The sequence below is a fragment of the Euwallacea fornicatus genome, chromosome 12, assembly GCF_040115645.1.
Source record: "Euwallacea fornicatus isolate EFF26 chromosome 12, ASM4011564v1, whole genome shotgun sequence".
In the NCBI taxonomy this organism is placed as follows: Eukaryota; Metazoa; Arthropoda; class Insecta; order Coleoptera; family Curculionidae; genus Euwallacea; species Euwallacea fornicatus.
In genome coordinates, this window is record NC_089552.1 from 211,102 (window position 1) to 229,139 (window position 18,038).

The 18,038-nt window shown below is 37.0% G+C and overlaps 3 protein-coding genes across 5 annotated transcripts; 2 read left to right on the forward strand and 1 right to left on the reverse strand.

Annotated features, from left to right (window-relative positions):
* Window positions 1-1,128: 1,128 nt before the first annotated feature.
* LOC136342625 (uncharacterized) lies at window positions 1,129-5,212 on the forward strand. The gene is made up of 10 exons (XM_066288617.1): window positions 1,129-1,273; window positions 1,341-1,549; window positions 2,070-2,296; window positions 2,360-2,521; window positions 2,575-2,751; window positions 3,445-3,581; window positions 3,632-3,849; window positions 3,904-4,160; window positions 4,536-4,649; window positions 4,782-5,212. The coding sequence occupies exons 1-10, from the start codon at window positions 1,208-1,210 to the stop codon at window positions 5,114-5,116; spliced, it is 1,902 nt and encodes a 633-aa protein (XP_066144714.1). The 5' UTR covers window positions 1,129-1,207; the 3' UTR covers window positions 5,117-5,212.
* A 71-nt stretch (window positions 5,213-5,283) lies between these two features.
* Window positions 5,284-17,968, reverse strand: Hcs (holocarboxylase synthetase-like protein). Of its 2 annotated transcripts, none has more exons than XM_066288436.1 (16): window positions 17,951-17,968; window positions 10,326-10,663; window positions 10,108-10,272; window positions 9,894-10,047; window positions 9,682-9,832; window positions 9,465-9,628; window positions 9,173-9,415; window positions 8,870-9,046; window positions 8,511-8,694; window positions 8,270-8,462; window positions 7,899-8,210; window positions 7,218-7,713; window positions 6,904-7,067; window positions 6,741-6,855; window positions 6,471-6,684; window positions 5,284-6,313 (listed from the first exon to the last, which is right to left on the reverse strand). In XM_066288436.1, exons 2-16 carry the CDS (start codon window positions 10,533-10,535, stop codon window positions 6,136-6,138), a joined length of 3,120 nt encoding a protein of 1,039 aa, XP_066144533.1. In that variant the 5' UTR covers window positions 10,536-10,663; window positions 17,951-17,968; the 3' UTR covers window positions 5,284-6,135. The 2 variants fall into 2 exon arrangements, with proteins under 2 accessions (XP_066144533.1, XP_066144532.1); XM_066288435.1 differs by having other exon boundaries at window positions 17,821-17,959.
* LOC136342541 (microtubule-associated proteins 1A/1B light chain 3C-like) lies at window positions 13,003-15,891 on the forward strand. 2 transcript variants are annotated; one of them, XM_066288450.1, is made up of 4 exons: window positions 13,003-13,244; window positions 14,126-14,181; window positions 14,239-14,345; window positions 15,262-15,891. In XM_066288450.1, exons 1-4 carry the CDS (start codon window positions 13,175-13,177, stop codon window positions 15,539-15,541), a joined length of 513 nt encoding a protein of 170 aa, XP_066144547.1. In that variant the 5' UTR covers window positions 13,003-13,174; the 3' UTR covers window positions 15,542-15,891. The 2 variants fall into 2 exon arrangements, with proteins under 2 accessions (XP_066144547.1, XP_066144546.1); XM_066288449.1 differs by lacking the exon at window positions 13,003-13,244 and adding an exon at window positions 13,259-13,599.
* Window positions 17,969-18,038: the final 70 nt, after the last annotated feature.

Sequence of the window (18,038 nt, forward strand, 5' to 3'; positions counted from 1 at the left end):
GTCACTAGCGACGCTCTACTTATGCACCTTTTCAGGATGTTTACCATCTTTAAGAGCGGGAGCTCAATAAAAAAGAGAATTCCTATTTTTTGCGACAATCGATAAGAAATACCATTACAAACACGCTCTTGGAATTTTAGATCCAAAAAAATTGTGTAAACACGGCTTTTTTATTCGATCTTGTATCTTTCAATTTCCGTTGATGGAAATACGTACACAGTGCACAAGTACAAAAATATTGAGATGGACGCTAAACACTTACAAAATGAAGTATTTCTCAATTAAAAGTTGTTAAACAGACACATTTTTTTTAAATAATAAACGCAAATAAGAGGTCATTAAATTACTAATAAGCACACTTTAAACCAAGCATTGCAAAAAGGGAATAAATCGAATAGAGATTTTCTACAAAAAAAAAGTTTTTTTATTGTTGAGCGGCAAAAAGGTGGTCACACTACATATTAAAGACATCAGTGTTTTCCGTGAAAGTATAAGAAATGAATCATCCTAATATTTTTATATCATTGAGATGTTACCATTTAAAATATTTGTTCATTGTACATTTTTGTTGTTAAATATTTCGAAGCTTCTACTGTAAGTCTTTATTATTGATGATTTAATATAATATTATTAAAAAATATCCGTTTATTTATCACTTTTTAACGGAGAAATATTTGATTTTGTAAACGTTTATCCTCCGGCCCAATGTTTTTGGTACTGACTGTATATGCTAATGTTTGTCAACTTAGGTTTAAAATTATGTTTTAACGGTTTAATCCTGGATCTTATATTTTCGCAACACCACCATCCGCATAATATATTTGTTATTCGAGATTATTCAATGTTGTTTTTGTTTAAAAATATACATCTGATATTTGTTACTCGTTTCAATTTTATTTGCGAAGGTAAAGCCACAATGGCTCCCTTTCAGAAACTCTTTACTAAAGATTCAGACTATGAAACTATGCAGTTTCTGCAATTCATAATTCACATTTACAATTATGCGATTTATGAATTTGTAATCATCAAATAGCCAATACAAGGGTATCTCCGTATCTTTTTCATGAGTACTTCTTTAAGAGGGTTTTTAATGCCTGATAAGGAAAAGCAAGTGGTTGTGATAAATAATCGTTATAAAACGCTTCGATTTAATTTATTTCCACCCTTTAAATTGCTACTCGCCTCTAAACAGCCGGAAACTTATAAAATGAAGTGTTTAGTTGTTGTTTTGATGTTGACCTTTATTCACTCTTTACTTGGAGTGAACATTCAGGTAACAAATTGACGAAACATAGCTATTAAGCAGCTCAATCGTATGATTTTCGAAACGCTTGTTTTAGTCCTCGAAAAAATTTCCTATGTTTACGTTTCCGAATGAAGTCTCCCAAGAATCTGGGCCCTTGAGGATAGTCAATGGACAGCAAGCAAGTCCAAATCAATTCCCATATCAAGTCGGACTTTACATTCAACAGAAGTTGACGCAAGTATTTTGCGGAGGATCTTTAATCTCCACTAGATACGTGTTAACTGCGGCACATTGCACAGAGGGGTAAGAAAAAAAGAGTTAGATTTGAGTTAAGAAAAAAGAATCGGGGTTGAGACAAGCCTTTTTAAACATTGAACCCCTATAGGTTTTTCCAGAAGAAATTGGAGTGAGGAAATTTTACCATGTAACCGTAGAAAAAATCTGTTATAAAAAAAATTACCGGATTATTTTCGAATATTATCTGTGCGAATTAGTTTGGTGTGCAGGACGAACATAACTGCCCATTCTGTAATAAAATACATGTTATTGATAACTTTCGAAATTGCCCTATGTACAGCCACTCAGAGATCGTGGCAAGAAGCGTCTCTATTTCAACGCATGTGATTATCTAATTTTTTTTTTGTTTTATAATTTAACTTATCACATAAGTTTTTGGATTTTCCATTTCACTAATCACTAATCTTAGATTGTTCTTGAAACCTCTGTCCTTAAAGTTTTTCCCGACAGAGGAAAAATGTCCGTTTATCTTTGCGTTAATATTTTTTATTAAACACCATTGAAAAGTTTTCAATATTTTCCATAGGGCTCTGTCAATCGACGTTATCTTAGGAGCTTACAATATCAGCGACTCCAATGAAGGCACTAGACAACGTCAGACATCTGTAGATTACATTAATCATCCTTATTGGGACCGCGGTTCCCTGACTAATGACATAGCAATCATAAAATTGAACATGTCTGTACAAGTAAATGACTACGTACAGACAATCGAACTCGTTTCTGGAGACGAAACTTTTGTTGGATACGAGGGTAAATAATCCAGACTAACACGAATTACTCTTTACAACATCGAGCCTTTTGGAAAAACTTTAGGCACAGTCACGGGTTGGGGTATAACCAGTGATTCTCAAAAGGCAATAACCGACATCTTGCGTTACGAGAGCAATCCAATTTTAAGCAACGACGCATGCAAAAGCGTGGATGTAAATTACGACGGCGTAATCCAAGACACTCATTTGTGTCTCTCCGGGGAGGGTAAGGACTTTAGAGCCGTTTTCAGCACCAATAATACAACATAAATCACGCAGACAACAAAAGTATTTGTGAAGGAGATAGTGGAGGACCCCTAACTGCAGGCAACGTTCAAGTGGGGATAACTTCATTCAATTATCAGAGCTGCGAAGCAGGAAAGCCGTCCGTGTTCACTCGGATCTCAGAGTTCACCCAATGGATACAGGATAATTCTGATGTTGTGATTGTAAAGTGATGCTTAATTATGCGTTCACAGCAATTTTTTTAACTTAATATACCAATAATCGGAGTTATTATCGACTGGTTTGTGTGTTCCTGAAATTACTACGATGAGCTAATAATTCATTTCCTCACGTTCCAGAGTTGAATTTTCGCTACATCATATGCATTACGTAGGCGAATTTTATTGCGATGATAACGAAGGGAGTGAACGAAGGTTTTACGCACTGCAATTCGAATATTACGTCTATGATTTTCTGTCGGAAAAGCGATTGATTTTGCAGATGTTGTGAAAACTCTGCTATCAGTGATAAAAACAATATTTTAAGAAATCTATTTTTGGAACCGCTCTGTAATAATTTTATGACACAGCACGCAAATATAATATGAGTTTCCTAAAATTTACGATTATCATAATATTCGTACATAACACCGATAACAAAATCAGCTGAAATGGTGAAATAGCCTGGCAGATCTATTAGGCGAATAGAAACAGATATCTCACAGATATTTTAAGATAAAATATACGTTTCACGACCGCTAGGAAAAATTATTACTCATTGATAAATTCCCCAAAAAGTTATGCTGAGCCCGTTAAAACTTTCGCTATATTTACCGTTTTTGGCCATAGCTTCGGGTTTAATTGATGACGTAAAGTACCTGTGAACAAACCTTAACAAAAATGATATCGCTTGGAAAATGATAAGATTCTTTCGAGTGTGAAGTGACGAGCAGAATAATGAGCTTCAAAAGTGTTATCTTCATTTGTGCTTCATTATGGATATGCATATTCGGGCAGGAAGCGTACTTAGAAGAATTCACTACCACTTTAGCTAGTCTAAATGTAAGTTACAAGTTCATCGTCTGCGTTCATTTAAAATACGAAGCATTTAGGAGATTCCGGTTAAACAACCTTCGTCGCCATTCGTATTTAACAAAGACAAATCTCCTTCGATCATCGTCAAACGCATTATAGGAGGGGATGTGGCCACCCCACATGCATATCCATTTGAAGTTGCTCTATATGTATACGTATATTCTGCCTTGTATTTTTGTGGGGGTAGTTTAATTACCAATGAATTTATAATGACTGCTGCCCATTGTGTGGATGGGTAATTACATGGATGGAACGATTTTAGAATTGTTAGTTGCACGAATTACTTTAGAGCGACGAACTTTATAGCGGTTCTTGGTGCCCACGATTTGAACGTTCAAGAAGACAACAGGTTGGCATTTAACACTTCAACATTTATCATACATGAAGGTTGGAATTCAAACACACTTCAGAATGATATTGCCCTGGTAAAATTGCCTGAAAAAGTTACTTTTAGCAGTTATATCAGTCCTGTAACTATGGCCTCTGGAACTGACACATATAGCGGTCTGATTAGTAGAGTTTTAGGTTGGGGAAAAACAACTTATGGTACGTAAACATTTTTGCACTATAAATGTTTAATGCAGGGATTTGATCTAATAAGAGGCAATAACGGGGAATCTGCCGAAATTGTAAACTTCAACATCACGGTAAAAAGAAAATGATTCCTCCCCCATCTGCCCTAAAAATCGCATCTTTTTCCTGATCGTTTCCTTTAAATCTTGTTACAGCCTCATTCTCCTCTTATCAAACAGTCACACCCGATCGTCCTCGACAAACGATCATCATCTATATTAATATCAATGTATTTGCTATCGAAGTTTGAAAGCCCTCTTGTCTCTGTATTACAAATAGCATATGACTTGAAATAGACATAAAAGGTGGTCTTGTCTATAATAGACCGTTATCTTCTACATGTTCTAGGCTCACTTTCTGATGTCTTAAGGTACGTCGATGCACCAGTAATAACGAATGAGCAATGCAGTTCTTATAGCGAGTATACATCGTACATAGTGAATCACCATTTGTGTACCGAAGGTAAATAAAAAAAAATTGTTTACGATACACGTTAATACCTATCGCATGAAAGATCATGTCTACGCTCGAACTTATGGATCTTTATTGAAGTTTGAACACTTCGTTTAATTCTACTCACTTTTCGTTATTTAGGAAATGGTACTGTTGGATCTTGTAATGGAGATTCAGGTGGGGCTCTCCTTGTTAACGGCGTTCAAGTTGGTATCGTGTCATTTGGTGTAGAAGATTGTACAGCTAGTTTGCCCTCGGTTTACACCAGAGTAACAGATTTCAATGATTGGGTGTATGCGCAAGTTGCCGCACATACTACAAATAAAGAGGACGATGTTCCGGTTAATGATAATTCCAGTATTGATAAGGATATCAGCGAGAATGGAAATAGTAACGATATCGATGCTAGAAGTGATGCGTTTAAGCCTGTATCCTCCTTTGGCTTGTTCCTGTCGATACTGTTATTGTTGCTATGACCATGTAAAGTATCTTTTAAAGACGATTTGTTACGATTTTAATTCGAAAAAACAAATTTTTAGATAAATTATATTTACTCAAATATTTATTAGTCACATCCTGTATTTTATTTCTGGCACCACCCTAGAATGAATTATCATTATTGAAGGCAAATGAACATCAAATGTTTAAGAAATGACAGAATTTATTTAAAATCTACACCTCAACAACTTTTAATAAGAAAGGGATTTGATTAACACTGATATACGTACTTAAAGCTAAAAGTACACCAACATCACATTTATTTTCCCATATTAAAAGCAAATTAGAAATTTCGGTGCGCTAATGAAAAAGTTCTTTTAGCCACCTGTATGCCTTTCATCTCGATAATTGCAGATTTAACTAATTTATCTTTGGCATATATATTCACAATATTAATTATTATATCATAATAAATATGTATTTCTGCATTTCTTCGAACGTGTTAATCACGTCTTGACAATATGGCAAACACATGGGCATGAAAAAAAATTATGGTTTCGTAAATTGTAATAATTATTATAACAACCGGAGCTTTTTGCTATATGTTGACACCGAAGAAACATTACTATTTACCGATGTAAAAATATATTAAACGTTAAAACTTTAAAATGTCGCACATCTGGAGAGCACATAAAGCGTCAACTGAAGGAAAGTGCGCTAAAACACGGCGGAATGTTTTACACACAGGAAAGTTACGGGTGTATCTTGAAATGCGGCTATCTAATTCGCATTTGGAACTGCATTAAAAGAACATAACCGCGAAACCAAAGCAGTTGCATTCAATTTAACAAATTTCATTGCGACCTTATATTAAGGTTATAAACTCTAAGATCTTTATCCAACTACATTTACGAGATCGAAATTTTAAAATATAACAAACTACGTAAAAATCCGAAAATTTCATATCAGTCTGAACTGGAAGTTTCATAAACACTTGCTTTCGCTTAAAAAATCACTTACAAAAATCTAGTACTATTTAAGAAGACAAATTCGAAATTTAAAGGACTTTTGGGTAAATCAGACCTTTCATTAAATCAAAGGAATTTCCATCAGGTTGTACTGACTCGACAGAACCATCGCAAGTCCTAACCTTCAAGTAGCCGTGATCGTCTATGCCTGCAACGTTGGCTTTCAACAGTTTACCATCTTTGGTTGTAATGGTAACAGATGCGTCACTGTAATATAAATTGTAAATGCGATAAAACCCAACCAAACAGTACCTTTTTCGCTGCTACGTAGATGGAGTGTTAGTGAGTGTGCAAGCAAAAGGCAATTAGGCGATTACTTGTGGATTGAAAATTCTCAAAAAGCAAAACTGGCTAGGTTACTTACTTATGGAGCCAGTATTCGTAATAATAATCATAAAAGTAATCGACATCTCCAATTTGAAAACGATTAATCAGTTTTTCAGTCTCGTTAAAAACTTGGGCCATGAACTTTTCCAATGTGATTTCGGGTATATTGCTTCCGGTGCGGTTGTTAACATCCTTGATAACGTCATTTATGCACGTGGTAGGATTTGAGTTAGATAAATTAACCCCACACCCTGCATCGTTGAATTACACTGTTACGGTCTTAATAACCATACTGACAGCTAATTACCGATGTTAAGAGAAGACATTTCACCCAGTACTGTAGCGTTTACCATGGCACCACCAACTTTCACGGAATTATTAATGTACAAGTCATTTGGCCATTTTATTCCTAACTTGATGTCCTATAAGAATAATCATAAACAAAAGAAAAGATTATTTTACAAACTCACTTTGCAGTTCCCGGTTAATCTCTTAACAGCCTTCACTACAGCCACCATTATCAGGTGTTGCACCAATCCCTGACTTTTCCCTAAATTGGTGATGTTGGGAATATGGATTTGCAGAGATACGAACGCGCCTCCTGGAGGGCTTATCCATTTATTTCTTGACCTTCCTGAATTGGGGAGTGTTTGAGTTTAATAATAAAAATTACTTAGATAAATGGCAAAGCATTTAATCTTTGACCAGGTGTTTTCCCATCGTTTTTTTTCGATAAAATCAGTTTTTTCGGGATATACGTGGTCACACTCCTGTCTAAGCTTACCTGCTCCGCCTAATTGCTGTCGGCAAATTACAGCCACCCCATGAGTGAGTTGGTTATGCTGCAAAAGAGTATGCGACGAAGTCAAGACGTCGCTGTATAGAACTAATCTTCCGATATATTTCGTATCTAAGGTGTCAAAATAGCTGAGAGTATTGAAATTTTGCGGGCAAACGTGAATCAAAATCGGCAAAAATGTACGACTGGGCTCATCATATCTGTCGTCTTTTCCACAAAACAGGATGTGCATGTCGCCTGCTTTCATTTCGTAGTCTTTTATACAGTGAGTCTCGTTTAGCGTGGTCAATTTTAAATCGTGTCGGCCCAGGAAATACGCAGGAGTAAATTGCGGAGTTTCAGCTGGGACTTCGCAGTCCATATCTAGATGGTGTGCGAGCAGATCCTTTAAAATATCAAGTCTGACTTGGTTGCTTTCTCTAAGGGTTTCGAACTTATTTTCGTCATCCACGTATTCGGAAGGGTCTATTTCGAGATGCACCTATAATAGAGAATTAAAATAAATGATATTTTCCATGGCGATATCTCTTCATTCTTGCGATTAGGAAGCCTAATTATTATTTTTAATTTTGAATGAACTTTTCTTAAATAAATCGAAAGATAACAGCGCATTAATAATTAGCCAGCTTCACTTTAAAATTCTGGCGTCCAAGACTTCAAACTCACTTGGGAAAATACGGCTCGTCCCTTTGACCCATTAACAGTGGCCAATAAAAGACTGGGAGTTTGCCACGTTTCCTCGGCCCCTAACACTTGCACCTGGATTGTGTAATCTCGACCACCGTGTTGAATTTCAACAGTTGACGGAGTTCGAGGCGCTATGGGACTCGATCCATTGCCGCTGCTATGATTCGACGTATCGGAATCTTTTGAAAACTGTTTCTTGGCAGGCGAAGCTTGATAACAAAAAATGTGGTGCATCATTTTGACATTCTTCCATTTTCCATAGGAGAAGCAGACTAATTCGTGTTCTCTGACCTGGAAAACGCGTTTTCTTCTAACAAAATCTTACTAATTTCTTAAGTTCGTTGAGGCACCTCGGCAGTGGTGAACGTGTATAACACGCTGTAAAGTAAGTCACTGCACAAACACAGCAGCTGACCTCCATTCAATAGAAACTTCATCAAACTGGAAGTTAGTTTGGGGTCGACATTTCCACACACGACCACCAATGCGGTCGAGTCTCTCCATATGGACGAACCGCTGGTCGGAAGATCGTAAATCGTGTATCTGAAATATTTTTTTATGATCTACATTCTACAAGAAAATAAAACCAACTTGTGTCTGTTCAAGATGGTGGCTAGAACATCTTTAACGTTCTCTTTGGCGACCATGCTATCGGCATACACCAAAACATTTGGAGGTTTCACGTTTAAACGTACACATCTATCTATTCCTACGCCATTGCACTCGGTGGGCGACAATTCTTCATCATTGGTTTCAAAATGAAATCCGCTATGATCTAGAAGGTAAAACGACTCTAATAACGAACGTTGTCGCTGCACACATCATCGAAATAACTCCATTTAAATTCAAAGAAAATTCAGCTATAAAGAAGCCCAGAACAACATGTAGAAGTTCGAACAAATGGCGGTTAATATGATTTTACGTAGCAATGTATTCGTGGAGTATTATACCTCGTTCTTTATCATCTTCATGAGGTTCGTCGCATGTAGCTGAGGCCCTGACGAGTTTCTTTTCTTTGCTTGATGTCCTATTTCCTTTCTTCAGTTTTTCAATAGATTTCTGCTCGCCAGAACCGCTAGTGCCTGGTTGAAATTCTTCATGGTCGCCTTTCCTGTGTTTGTGCCTTTCTAATCGATTAAAAATACGATACGATATTATGTGATGTTTTTTACAACTCTTAGTAGCTCGAACTTTAGTGGATGCGTGCTGAACTCTTGTTTATATCGAAAGGATCACCCTATATTTAAACACACCTCTATGCTTATGCCCACTTTTCTTTTCCTTTCCACTGTCGATACCTTCTGTAACTGATTTACTCGCCATCACCACGGCCGGATCTGCCACTTCATCCCTGTTAAGGCCTTCAAACTCGTCTATGCTTTCCGGATTTGCATGATTTTTCTGTTCTTGCTCCTTCTCTGTCTTGTGCTGCCTTCCAGTTTCCGATTCCTCCCTTTGTTTGTGTCTCTTATGCTCACGCGATCGATGTTCTCTACCTAATTAAAAACACATAAGGATAATGAAAAATAATAATACTTGACCCACTGTGGTCGGTGCTTCTGTGTCTTCTGTAATCTGAACAGTTGACCTCCAAAGTATTTTTCTCCTCTAGGGCTTTTTTGTCCTTTTTAATGGGTTTAACTTCAGAGACCAGCACAACCTTCAGTTCTTCTGGTTTTGGGGTGCCGTTATCGATAGTGATTTTTGGACTACGTAAAAGACATAGTGAAAATCTGCTGCAAGTAAAATTACTGCTTCGTACTTGGTGGCGTCCCTGATCTTCGAGTACAAATCCTTCACGTCCCTAACGAAATTACTCCAGTGAATAGGAGCTAAGGAATATTTTTGGGCAGTTTCTGCGGAATATTGTCTTTCGTACGCAATTCTCTTGGCTCTGCCATCGATGTCGATTGCTAGATATGCCGAAAAATTGCATATACATATAAAGATTCGATTCATACGAGCAGTACATACTTTCAATTCTCAACAACTGCATTTCATGATTTATGTCACAATTCATTTGAGAGAAACAATGTACCAATTGAGAGAGCTTATGCATGTCTGTCTTTAAGATGGCTTCAAAGTAGTCGGTAACTTTCCAAGCCACCAACTCTCCGAAATTTTCGATCTGCAAATGGAGAATGAACAAACTCCTAAAATTACTTAACTATTATTGATTAAACCTCACCGGTAGTATCTCAGCTTGGTGCTTCTTGTACTTATCTAATACGGCTTGGACTAGTATGTATATGTTGGGAGAATATATCGTAATCTTATTTTGCTTATAAAATATAGGAAAATATCTAGAATCTCTTGGAAAATACAACCATTGCGAACACAAATTGATTCTTTGCTAAAATCAACATAACGCGAAATTTCGCAATGCTTACGAGGCGCTAAACTTACCTTAGGTACTACGGTAACACCAAAGCGATTTTCTTTTCTGAACAGCAAATTTTCAATGCTCTTGCCGCGTTTAGTTTCAAAAATAACGGATTCATCGCATACTAGAAGGGCGTTGCTGGAATTCAGAGTACCGCTTAGTTTGTTTCTGAGCATTTCCAGTCTCCACCACTGAAGTAGTGTTGCATACATGTAGTATAGCGTCAATATCATATTTCCCCAATTTGGAAAGGTACGATACTCGTGGGATTTGATCAAAGCGGCTGTCGCAATTTGATTTCTGGATGCATTGTGATTACGTCAAAGAATAGGCGCAAGAGATTCTGGCATCTATAAAAACCCTGGAAGAGAAAAACGTGTATCAAATATGTCGGCGCCTTAACGTGTTTATAATAAATAGTTAAGATAAAGGGACCCGTCGATTTGTTAAGGGTCGGTGGTGAGTCTTCGGGAACCAGCTGAATACGAGTTGCGCGCGGCTGGCTGATTTGGGTGCCTTGTTTAGGTTCGGACGAAGAACAGGCCCAGCGCGTGAAATACGGCTGGGTCGGGTGGAACGGGGCCAGGGGGAGATTAGAAAAGATATCGTGGAAAGAACTGACGTCCAGAGAAAAAGGGGAAGAGACAGTCGGCGTGATTTAGTGAGCTGGTCCCGGATCACCAGTTCTTTGCGATTGCTCTAGGAATCTAGATCGGCGACTTTGTATCACCTAGCGTTTAAAACGTCGTTGTTGCCCTTTTAATAGAATCAACAGCATCAATCGGGCGTTTTTCAATTCCCGAACATCGCTTCCAAAGGAAATTGCCCTTCTATTCCGACAAATATAATGATTTGACTACAGTCCTCTCTTGCCCGAAGTGTTTTATATCACCCCCACGGAGGCTTTGTTCTCTTTCGTTTCTTCGCAGGTGTCGATTTGGCGTTATTCACGCAAATCTGATAACGCTGAGACCTCCGTCGCTGAGTAATCGTAGGAATAATTAGAGCTGGCACAGTACTTATACCGGGCGCGTTTCAAAAAAGTCGTCACCCTCCCGATTTCTGGGAATGTAACATAAAGACGCACCAAAATTTCGGCAGGGTTGTTAGGAGAATTTGAAGATCTTTAAAGTAATGCGTCGCTTGACCCGTCTTCCCAGTTAAAAAAAAAATGGACAAGTGGTCATCCCTGCTGCGTTGTCAATTTAGGGTGAGAACTTTTCCACTCTTCCCCTTCCCCCTCCGTTACAAGGCCGGCCCGTGTCGGCATGTTTACTTTTAGTTTACGCTTCTAGAAATCTGGGGGGTGGCGAGTTTTTAAAAATACATCCCGTATGCGCCCGATGTTGTTGGAATGTCGGCGGTGGCCTTCGGATGGTTATTGCTAAAAATCATTGTTCATATCATGACGCTCTCTCGCGACCTTGAGGAAAGACTCCGCAGGAGAGATCCCAAACCGTTGAGTCTTATATTGAATTGGTATTAGCTTCGTTTGAATTTAAAACACTGGAAATACACTACATTTCCACAGAACAATAAAACTCTGTTGCCAAGCGCAAACAGCTGACGAAAAGAAAAACAATTCTCTTATTATTTAACATAATCTACGACATTAATTATTATTTCCTTGAAAAAGTTATCTTCGTTATGTCAATAAACTGCAATCTGACTAATCATACGTAGATGATTAATAAAAGTTCGAAAATTTTACCCGCAACTCCCTGCTAGTTTCCTTTACGGAACCTTTCCGGACTTAATTAGAATACCGAATTGCGTTACTGCCCACCGAGTTAATGTAACCTTTCACGTTCGTGCATGTGTCGCATAGAAAACATGACGTGAAAAATCACGCATTCGTTACCCTAAATAAGCAAATTTGTTAAGGTTAAACCCAGCTAAGTCGTATTATGAGCTTCAAAATGGGTCAATACTTCGCCGACGCTTCGACAAACAACTGCAATAAACAAATAACCCAACTGAAAAAAAAACGCGCTATTTGTCATTGTTAACTCGAGATAAGTCGGGCAAAGAGATCTTTCCACTGAATTAAATACGATTATGAGCGGATGTAAACAAACTTGGAGCTCCACGGGGGGTAAAAGTAAACGAAAACTAAAAAACGATGCTTAAGCATTGAATTTTTCAAGTATCAACTCTTCATTTACAAAAGCTGAATTTCTGTCGTTCGTCTATCCATCCAGTTCGAGCTCGCCATTGTTAATGTAACGTGTCCTGGTATCTGGACCGTGTTTTCAGTTGGCGACCAAAGAGTAGCGTAAAACGACTTCGGGATCCCGGAACCTCTGTCCAAAAAATACTTTGCGTACGTGGGTATAATGCATAGCAATGCAACGTGTAGTAATGTAGGAGGCGTTGGATAATTGTGATTTATGATCTAAGCTACAGAGCGGCTCAGAAAAGTGTCACGTAGAAAAATTAATTTACAGTTCGTCACTGAGATTTGTCCGATTTTGCCTAAAGGGACAACGGTGCCAACCATCTTGGGGCCCGCGAAGGGCGAAAAGTGTGAAATTTTCAGCGTCAACGCGCGAATTAATGGCAACTTTTTAAGTTTCCCTAAAGTTGCCCCGGACACCGCAAATTCCACTAACAATCGCATATCGCTAAAGAATTTCATTTTCGGCATACAACTCCCTGTAAAGTCTCCAAACAAAAATCGTTATCACTATCGACTAAATATCACAGTAATTTTTACGAGTCCAAGGAAATTAATTATTGTATTAATAAATAAGACGATCGCTGACACACAATACTGCAATCTGAGTTGTTATTCGAGAGCTGTTATTGTCCAGATATTAACCTTAGGGAAAGCGAAAAACTGGCCTTATAAAGTTTACCCGGCGCGTCAGTAATGAAAGAAGGGAAGAAAATGATGGTCATGGAGGTGAAGATTGCTGCCTTGTCGAAAATGGGTGCCAAAGGTATTGAACCATTTTTTTTTCCACTTAAACATAAAAGGTTTTTCGAAGATTGATGCCTCTGTAGTAAACATCAGATACAATTCTTCTAAAAAACAGTATGCCCTATCGTTCGACGGGTCCCGTATCAATGAAAATAAATTCGAGTACACACCGAACTTTGCAAGAAATACATTATTGTAGTGCAATTAAGTATGTTATATGTATCATATGTATTCGAAAGGTGATTTAAATTTGAGTACCTGTATGAATAATAATCCCGGGAAGCAAATTCCATCGAAAAACATGACAGAACGGGCGAAAGACAAGGGAGAAAACCGTAGGTCTCCGAATGTAGAATTTTCATGGGTAAAAAAAGGTTGGTAAACAATTCTCATAGGGGCCTTTGAGAATGCACCGAGAAAACAGTATGAAATAAACTTGATGTAACGTTGCATCAGACTCTGAAAGCTGCTAGAGACGAGCCCCCAGCCGTTATCACTCGCTGATAAAAATTACTCCAAATATTAGAAACTATTGTTTATGTGAATTCTAACAATAGCAAGAAATTAATTTTAAAAAAATGCATCATATTTCGAGACCTTATTTTTAAATTTTTATTTACTAAGTACTGAAGTAAATAACAAACATATTTTGAAGTGTACGCTCTCCTTAGCAACAATCAGCACGTTGATAATGACTAATAATAAGTAATGGACATAAAAATCAATTTAAATAATTGGTGATAGAGTACGATCGTTTACCCGAAGAAGAGATAAAAGGCTATTTGCCAAAAACAAAAAGTTAATCCACTTTAGGATTATAAGCAGTTCTTGGCACCCTTTAGAAACTTCGTTTTTCATTCAGCATGTTGGCCTCTGATATTCGCTCTCTTTACGTTTCAGAGATCAAAAAGGAAGAAGTTATGGCCATCAGGACTAGATTTCCGAACAAAATACCCGTAAGCCCAGATCCGTCGCAAAAGTTTCGTTTTTAAAACTCAATCGCATCCTTTCAGGTGATAGTGCAGAAATATTGGAAAGACAACGAGCTCCCACAATTAGACAAGTCAAAGTTTTTAGTGCCTCAAGACATCACCATGTCACAGTTTCAAACTATTATCAGGTAAGTTCGATTCATATTGGTTTTTTTTTTGTTGGTTGGTGCTTTTGGAAAGGTCAAATCCCCTTTTATTCTTCTACATATAGATATACATATATAAAGACGTCCTTATGCACATGAAAATTTGCTCACTGTACGAATGACGCAAATTGCAGCATATCCATAACATGACTAAAACTTTCATGAGTAATGCTGATTTTAATTTGAAATTATTGCTTATGCAATAGCTCCACTATTTTCATTTCGCTTGACGATGACCACAGCCACTATTTAATTAGTTAGCCGGTTTTAGTTTTGCACAACGTTAAAAATGACCGTTTGTTTTCAAAGCGACCAGTGTCCGTTTTTGAAAAGGAAAAAATCGGAAACTTCTCGTTTAAAGTAATTATAAAATGTATATTGACAGAAAACGGGGAAAAATTGGAACCTTGACGATCCCTTCTTATGTCCACAGTAAAAACTACCAATTTGCTCATGGCGACAGCCCAGCCACGGGGCACCATGCTTCAGTTTCAACGCATAAAAAAATTATGTTAACGTTGTATTTTTCACTTTAGGAATTCACGTAAATTGGGAAAGGAATTTTTCTCTTTCCTAATGCTTCAAAATAGCACTTGAAAAACATGCATTTTAATCAAGCCGTTGGCTTACACTCGCCCATGGGGCCAAGAGGCATTCTAATTTAATGATAACGCGGTATGATTTCGCAATTTTTATCTTTGCTGGGACTATTTCGACGACAATAATAATGTTTCTACAACATAGTTGGACGGAATTTAATTAACTAATTATACTCCTGCTGATATTATTATTATTATATATTAGGGACACGCATCTATCAGTGTTGTTCATTAATAACAAATCCATATGTCCTCCCGTGAAACGGCATGCAAGTAGTTAAAAAAATTTATTTTTGTAGAAATCGTATGCACATGGGTCAAAGTCAAGCACTTTATCTTTTGGTAAATGAGAGATCCATGTTAAGTTTATCTCTCACTCTTGGGGAAGTCTACACTGAGCATGCTGGCCCCAACGGATTTCTTTACATAACTTACGCCTCCCAAGAAGTGTTTGGAGGAGAAAATGCTAATCGTGCGACTTTGCTAGGCAAAAATAGTGGTGACGTGGATACTTGTTCGAGTACAAGGTACTCGACCAAATACTTCGCTAGAGAATATGAAGATATAATTAATTCTTGATAACAGTTATAAAAAAAAGACTGATTTTTAAAATTCTAGATCTAGACTACCGTCCCTATTTTACCTTTTATATTACGGTCTAAATCAGTTTATTAAATACTGCTGCGTTTTATCTAAAATTTTGGATAGGTACTTCTGTGATTGTTCGTAAGCGAATAGATTTTATTAATATAGACACGCCATTTCTTGCTCATTACTATTTTATAGAATTATTTTTAAAATAATTGTGAACTTACTGTAATAATTTATCAAGAAATGTTTTAATATGTAGACGTAGACCATAGAGTTGTGTAAATACTATTATACCATTAGATACGTAGATTGTTCTTATTAAAATCGTTTAAAATCAACACTGCAGTTTTATTTTAAAACACATTTACGTCCATGAATTTTGATGATAAGACCAGAATGTCAAATATAGCTCGTTACGATTTCTTTAAAAAGTGCCCCAAGGGCCTTAATGCCCCCAATTCATAACGCCCAATGTATAACAGTGACAGGTGATTTCGTAGAAGAAAACAAAACCGAACCCTTGTGATAGTCTTCTACGCATGATGTCAACATCTCCCGATTTGGGTTTTGACTTCAAGTAGTTTCCCAAAATTGGGATTTCCGATGTGGAAATCTCATAAAAGGCAACGACAACCGATGTGGTATAATGGAAGAAAAATTGGGCATTCAAAGTAGTAGTTGAACAATACAACCAGATCTGCGAAGTTAATTGTTGTTCTCGGCTATTTAAAAAATAATTTCTTTTCGTGTTATGATGGCATACAGGTGAAAACTAAAATCCCTTTGAGATCCCCTTACTGGCCATCCAGATTTTTAAATATTATCCTTATATTGAAGACTGCATGTTGTTTCGTACCGCCTATCGATTTTTAGAACCTTGGAATATTTGCAAACCATCGCATCGTTTTTACCGTACGCCCTATGAGTTATACCTTTTCAAACGGCCGGTGATAAAGTTTTTTGTGAATTTCGAAGCAATATAATCTCTTGAATGATTCGGGCAACAATTAGTACGGTGACAACCTAGAGGTTTGTAAGACCGAACGAGCTATTATTCGGGATAATCGGGGGTTTTTAAGTAACTTTTGTGTTGGTGAAGTGCGTCACTATGTGAATGTGTTAGTGAAAGGCAGCGTTGTGTAACTACAGCGCAGCTATTCCGATTGAATACAAACACCGTTGGAACTTTGTTCATTTTGGATTAGCAATTAAGGTAAAGTTTAGAGTGATATTCGAAAAAATATAAATTATTATGGCTTCAACTCCTCATCTTTCTCAACTTAAAAACCTCAAATTTTGCCCGATAAAAAAGCAATTAAATATTTCTTATTTTTTAGTAATCCTTGGTCATAAATGATAAACCGACGAAGGAGTTGCCACTTTTGATTTTTTAAAATGTAATTTAATTTACCAAACTGATATTCACTAGCTCCAAAATATAAAAATATTAAAATCAAATTATACCTTGTGTTACTAATTGATTATTGGTGGTGGTTGTTTATTTGTTGTGTATTATTCATTGGGTGATTCAGCCAAGTTGTGGCGATGACGCGGCTGACGATGTGTAATCCCTACGACCTGCCACTTTTGGTAAATTCTTCTATTTGCAAGGGAAGTAAAGTAAAGACGTGAAGTGGAGATTCGGCGTTTCATTTCGTCTAAGTTGTAACACTTGTTTAAAGTAAGGATATTGTGCATGGAGATCTCATAACGGATAATAATAACAGACTTAGTTAAACGTTGTATCTATCATCATTCATGAGATTCTAGTGGTGGATATTTTTATCTTGGACACACTGTTTACTAATTAGGCACGTCTTTGATTCACTTGAATAAGTTGACTCTATTAGGAGGGACACATTATAAAATTAAATATACCAGCTTATGACAGCCCAAAGCACTATCAGGCTGATACTGTAAAAGCTTGAAATATATCATAATAAAATACACAGCAAAGACATCTGTAGCTCAAGAATTTCGTTCTTCACATCTGATTAGGGTGAGTTTTGGATAAGGCTTAAGTTGACTGAAACCTTCAAAATGACTCTTGCGACAATTAAAAGTATAAAAGTCTAAGTATCCGTCGTTGTCAACAAATTGTCAGAGCTGTATTCTCATTTATTTGCCGTATAATTTTGGAGCCTTAAAAGGTACACCACTTAGTATAGTGTCTATTACGGTTTGATAACATTTTTATAATGTAAACCATGTTCATAATCCAACTAGAGTAAAGGATTGTGTAATATAACAGCGAAATTGTGTGTTACCTGCTTGTTGGTAGAACGTCAAGCGGTTTGCACACCTCTAATGAGCACCGTCAGCATAGCGTCCATTTATACTTTTACATAAAAACATGAAAATGATTCAATATTTTTTGAAAAACACAAAATCACCTACCTGTTCAAGGAAATAAACTGAAATGTCAAATGCCATAGATGCAGTATTGCCAGATCTACAACGAATGAAAAGTCTCGATTGTGCTGTA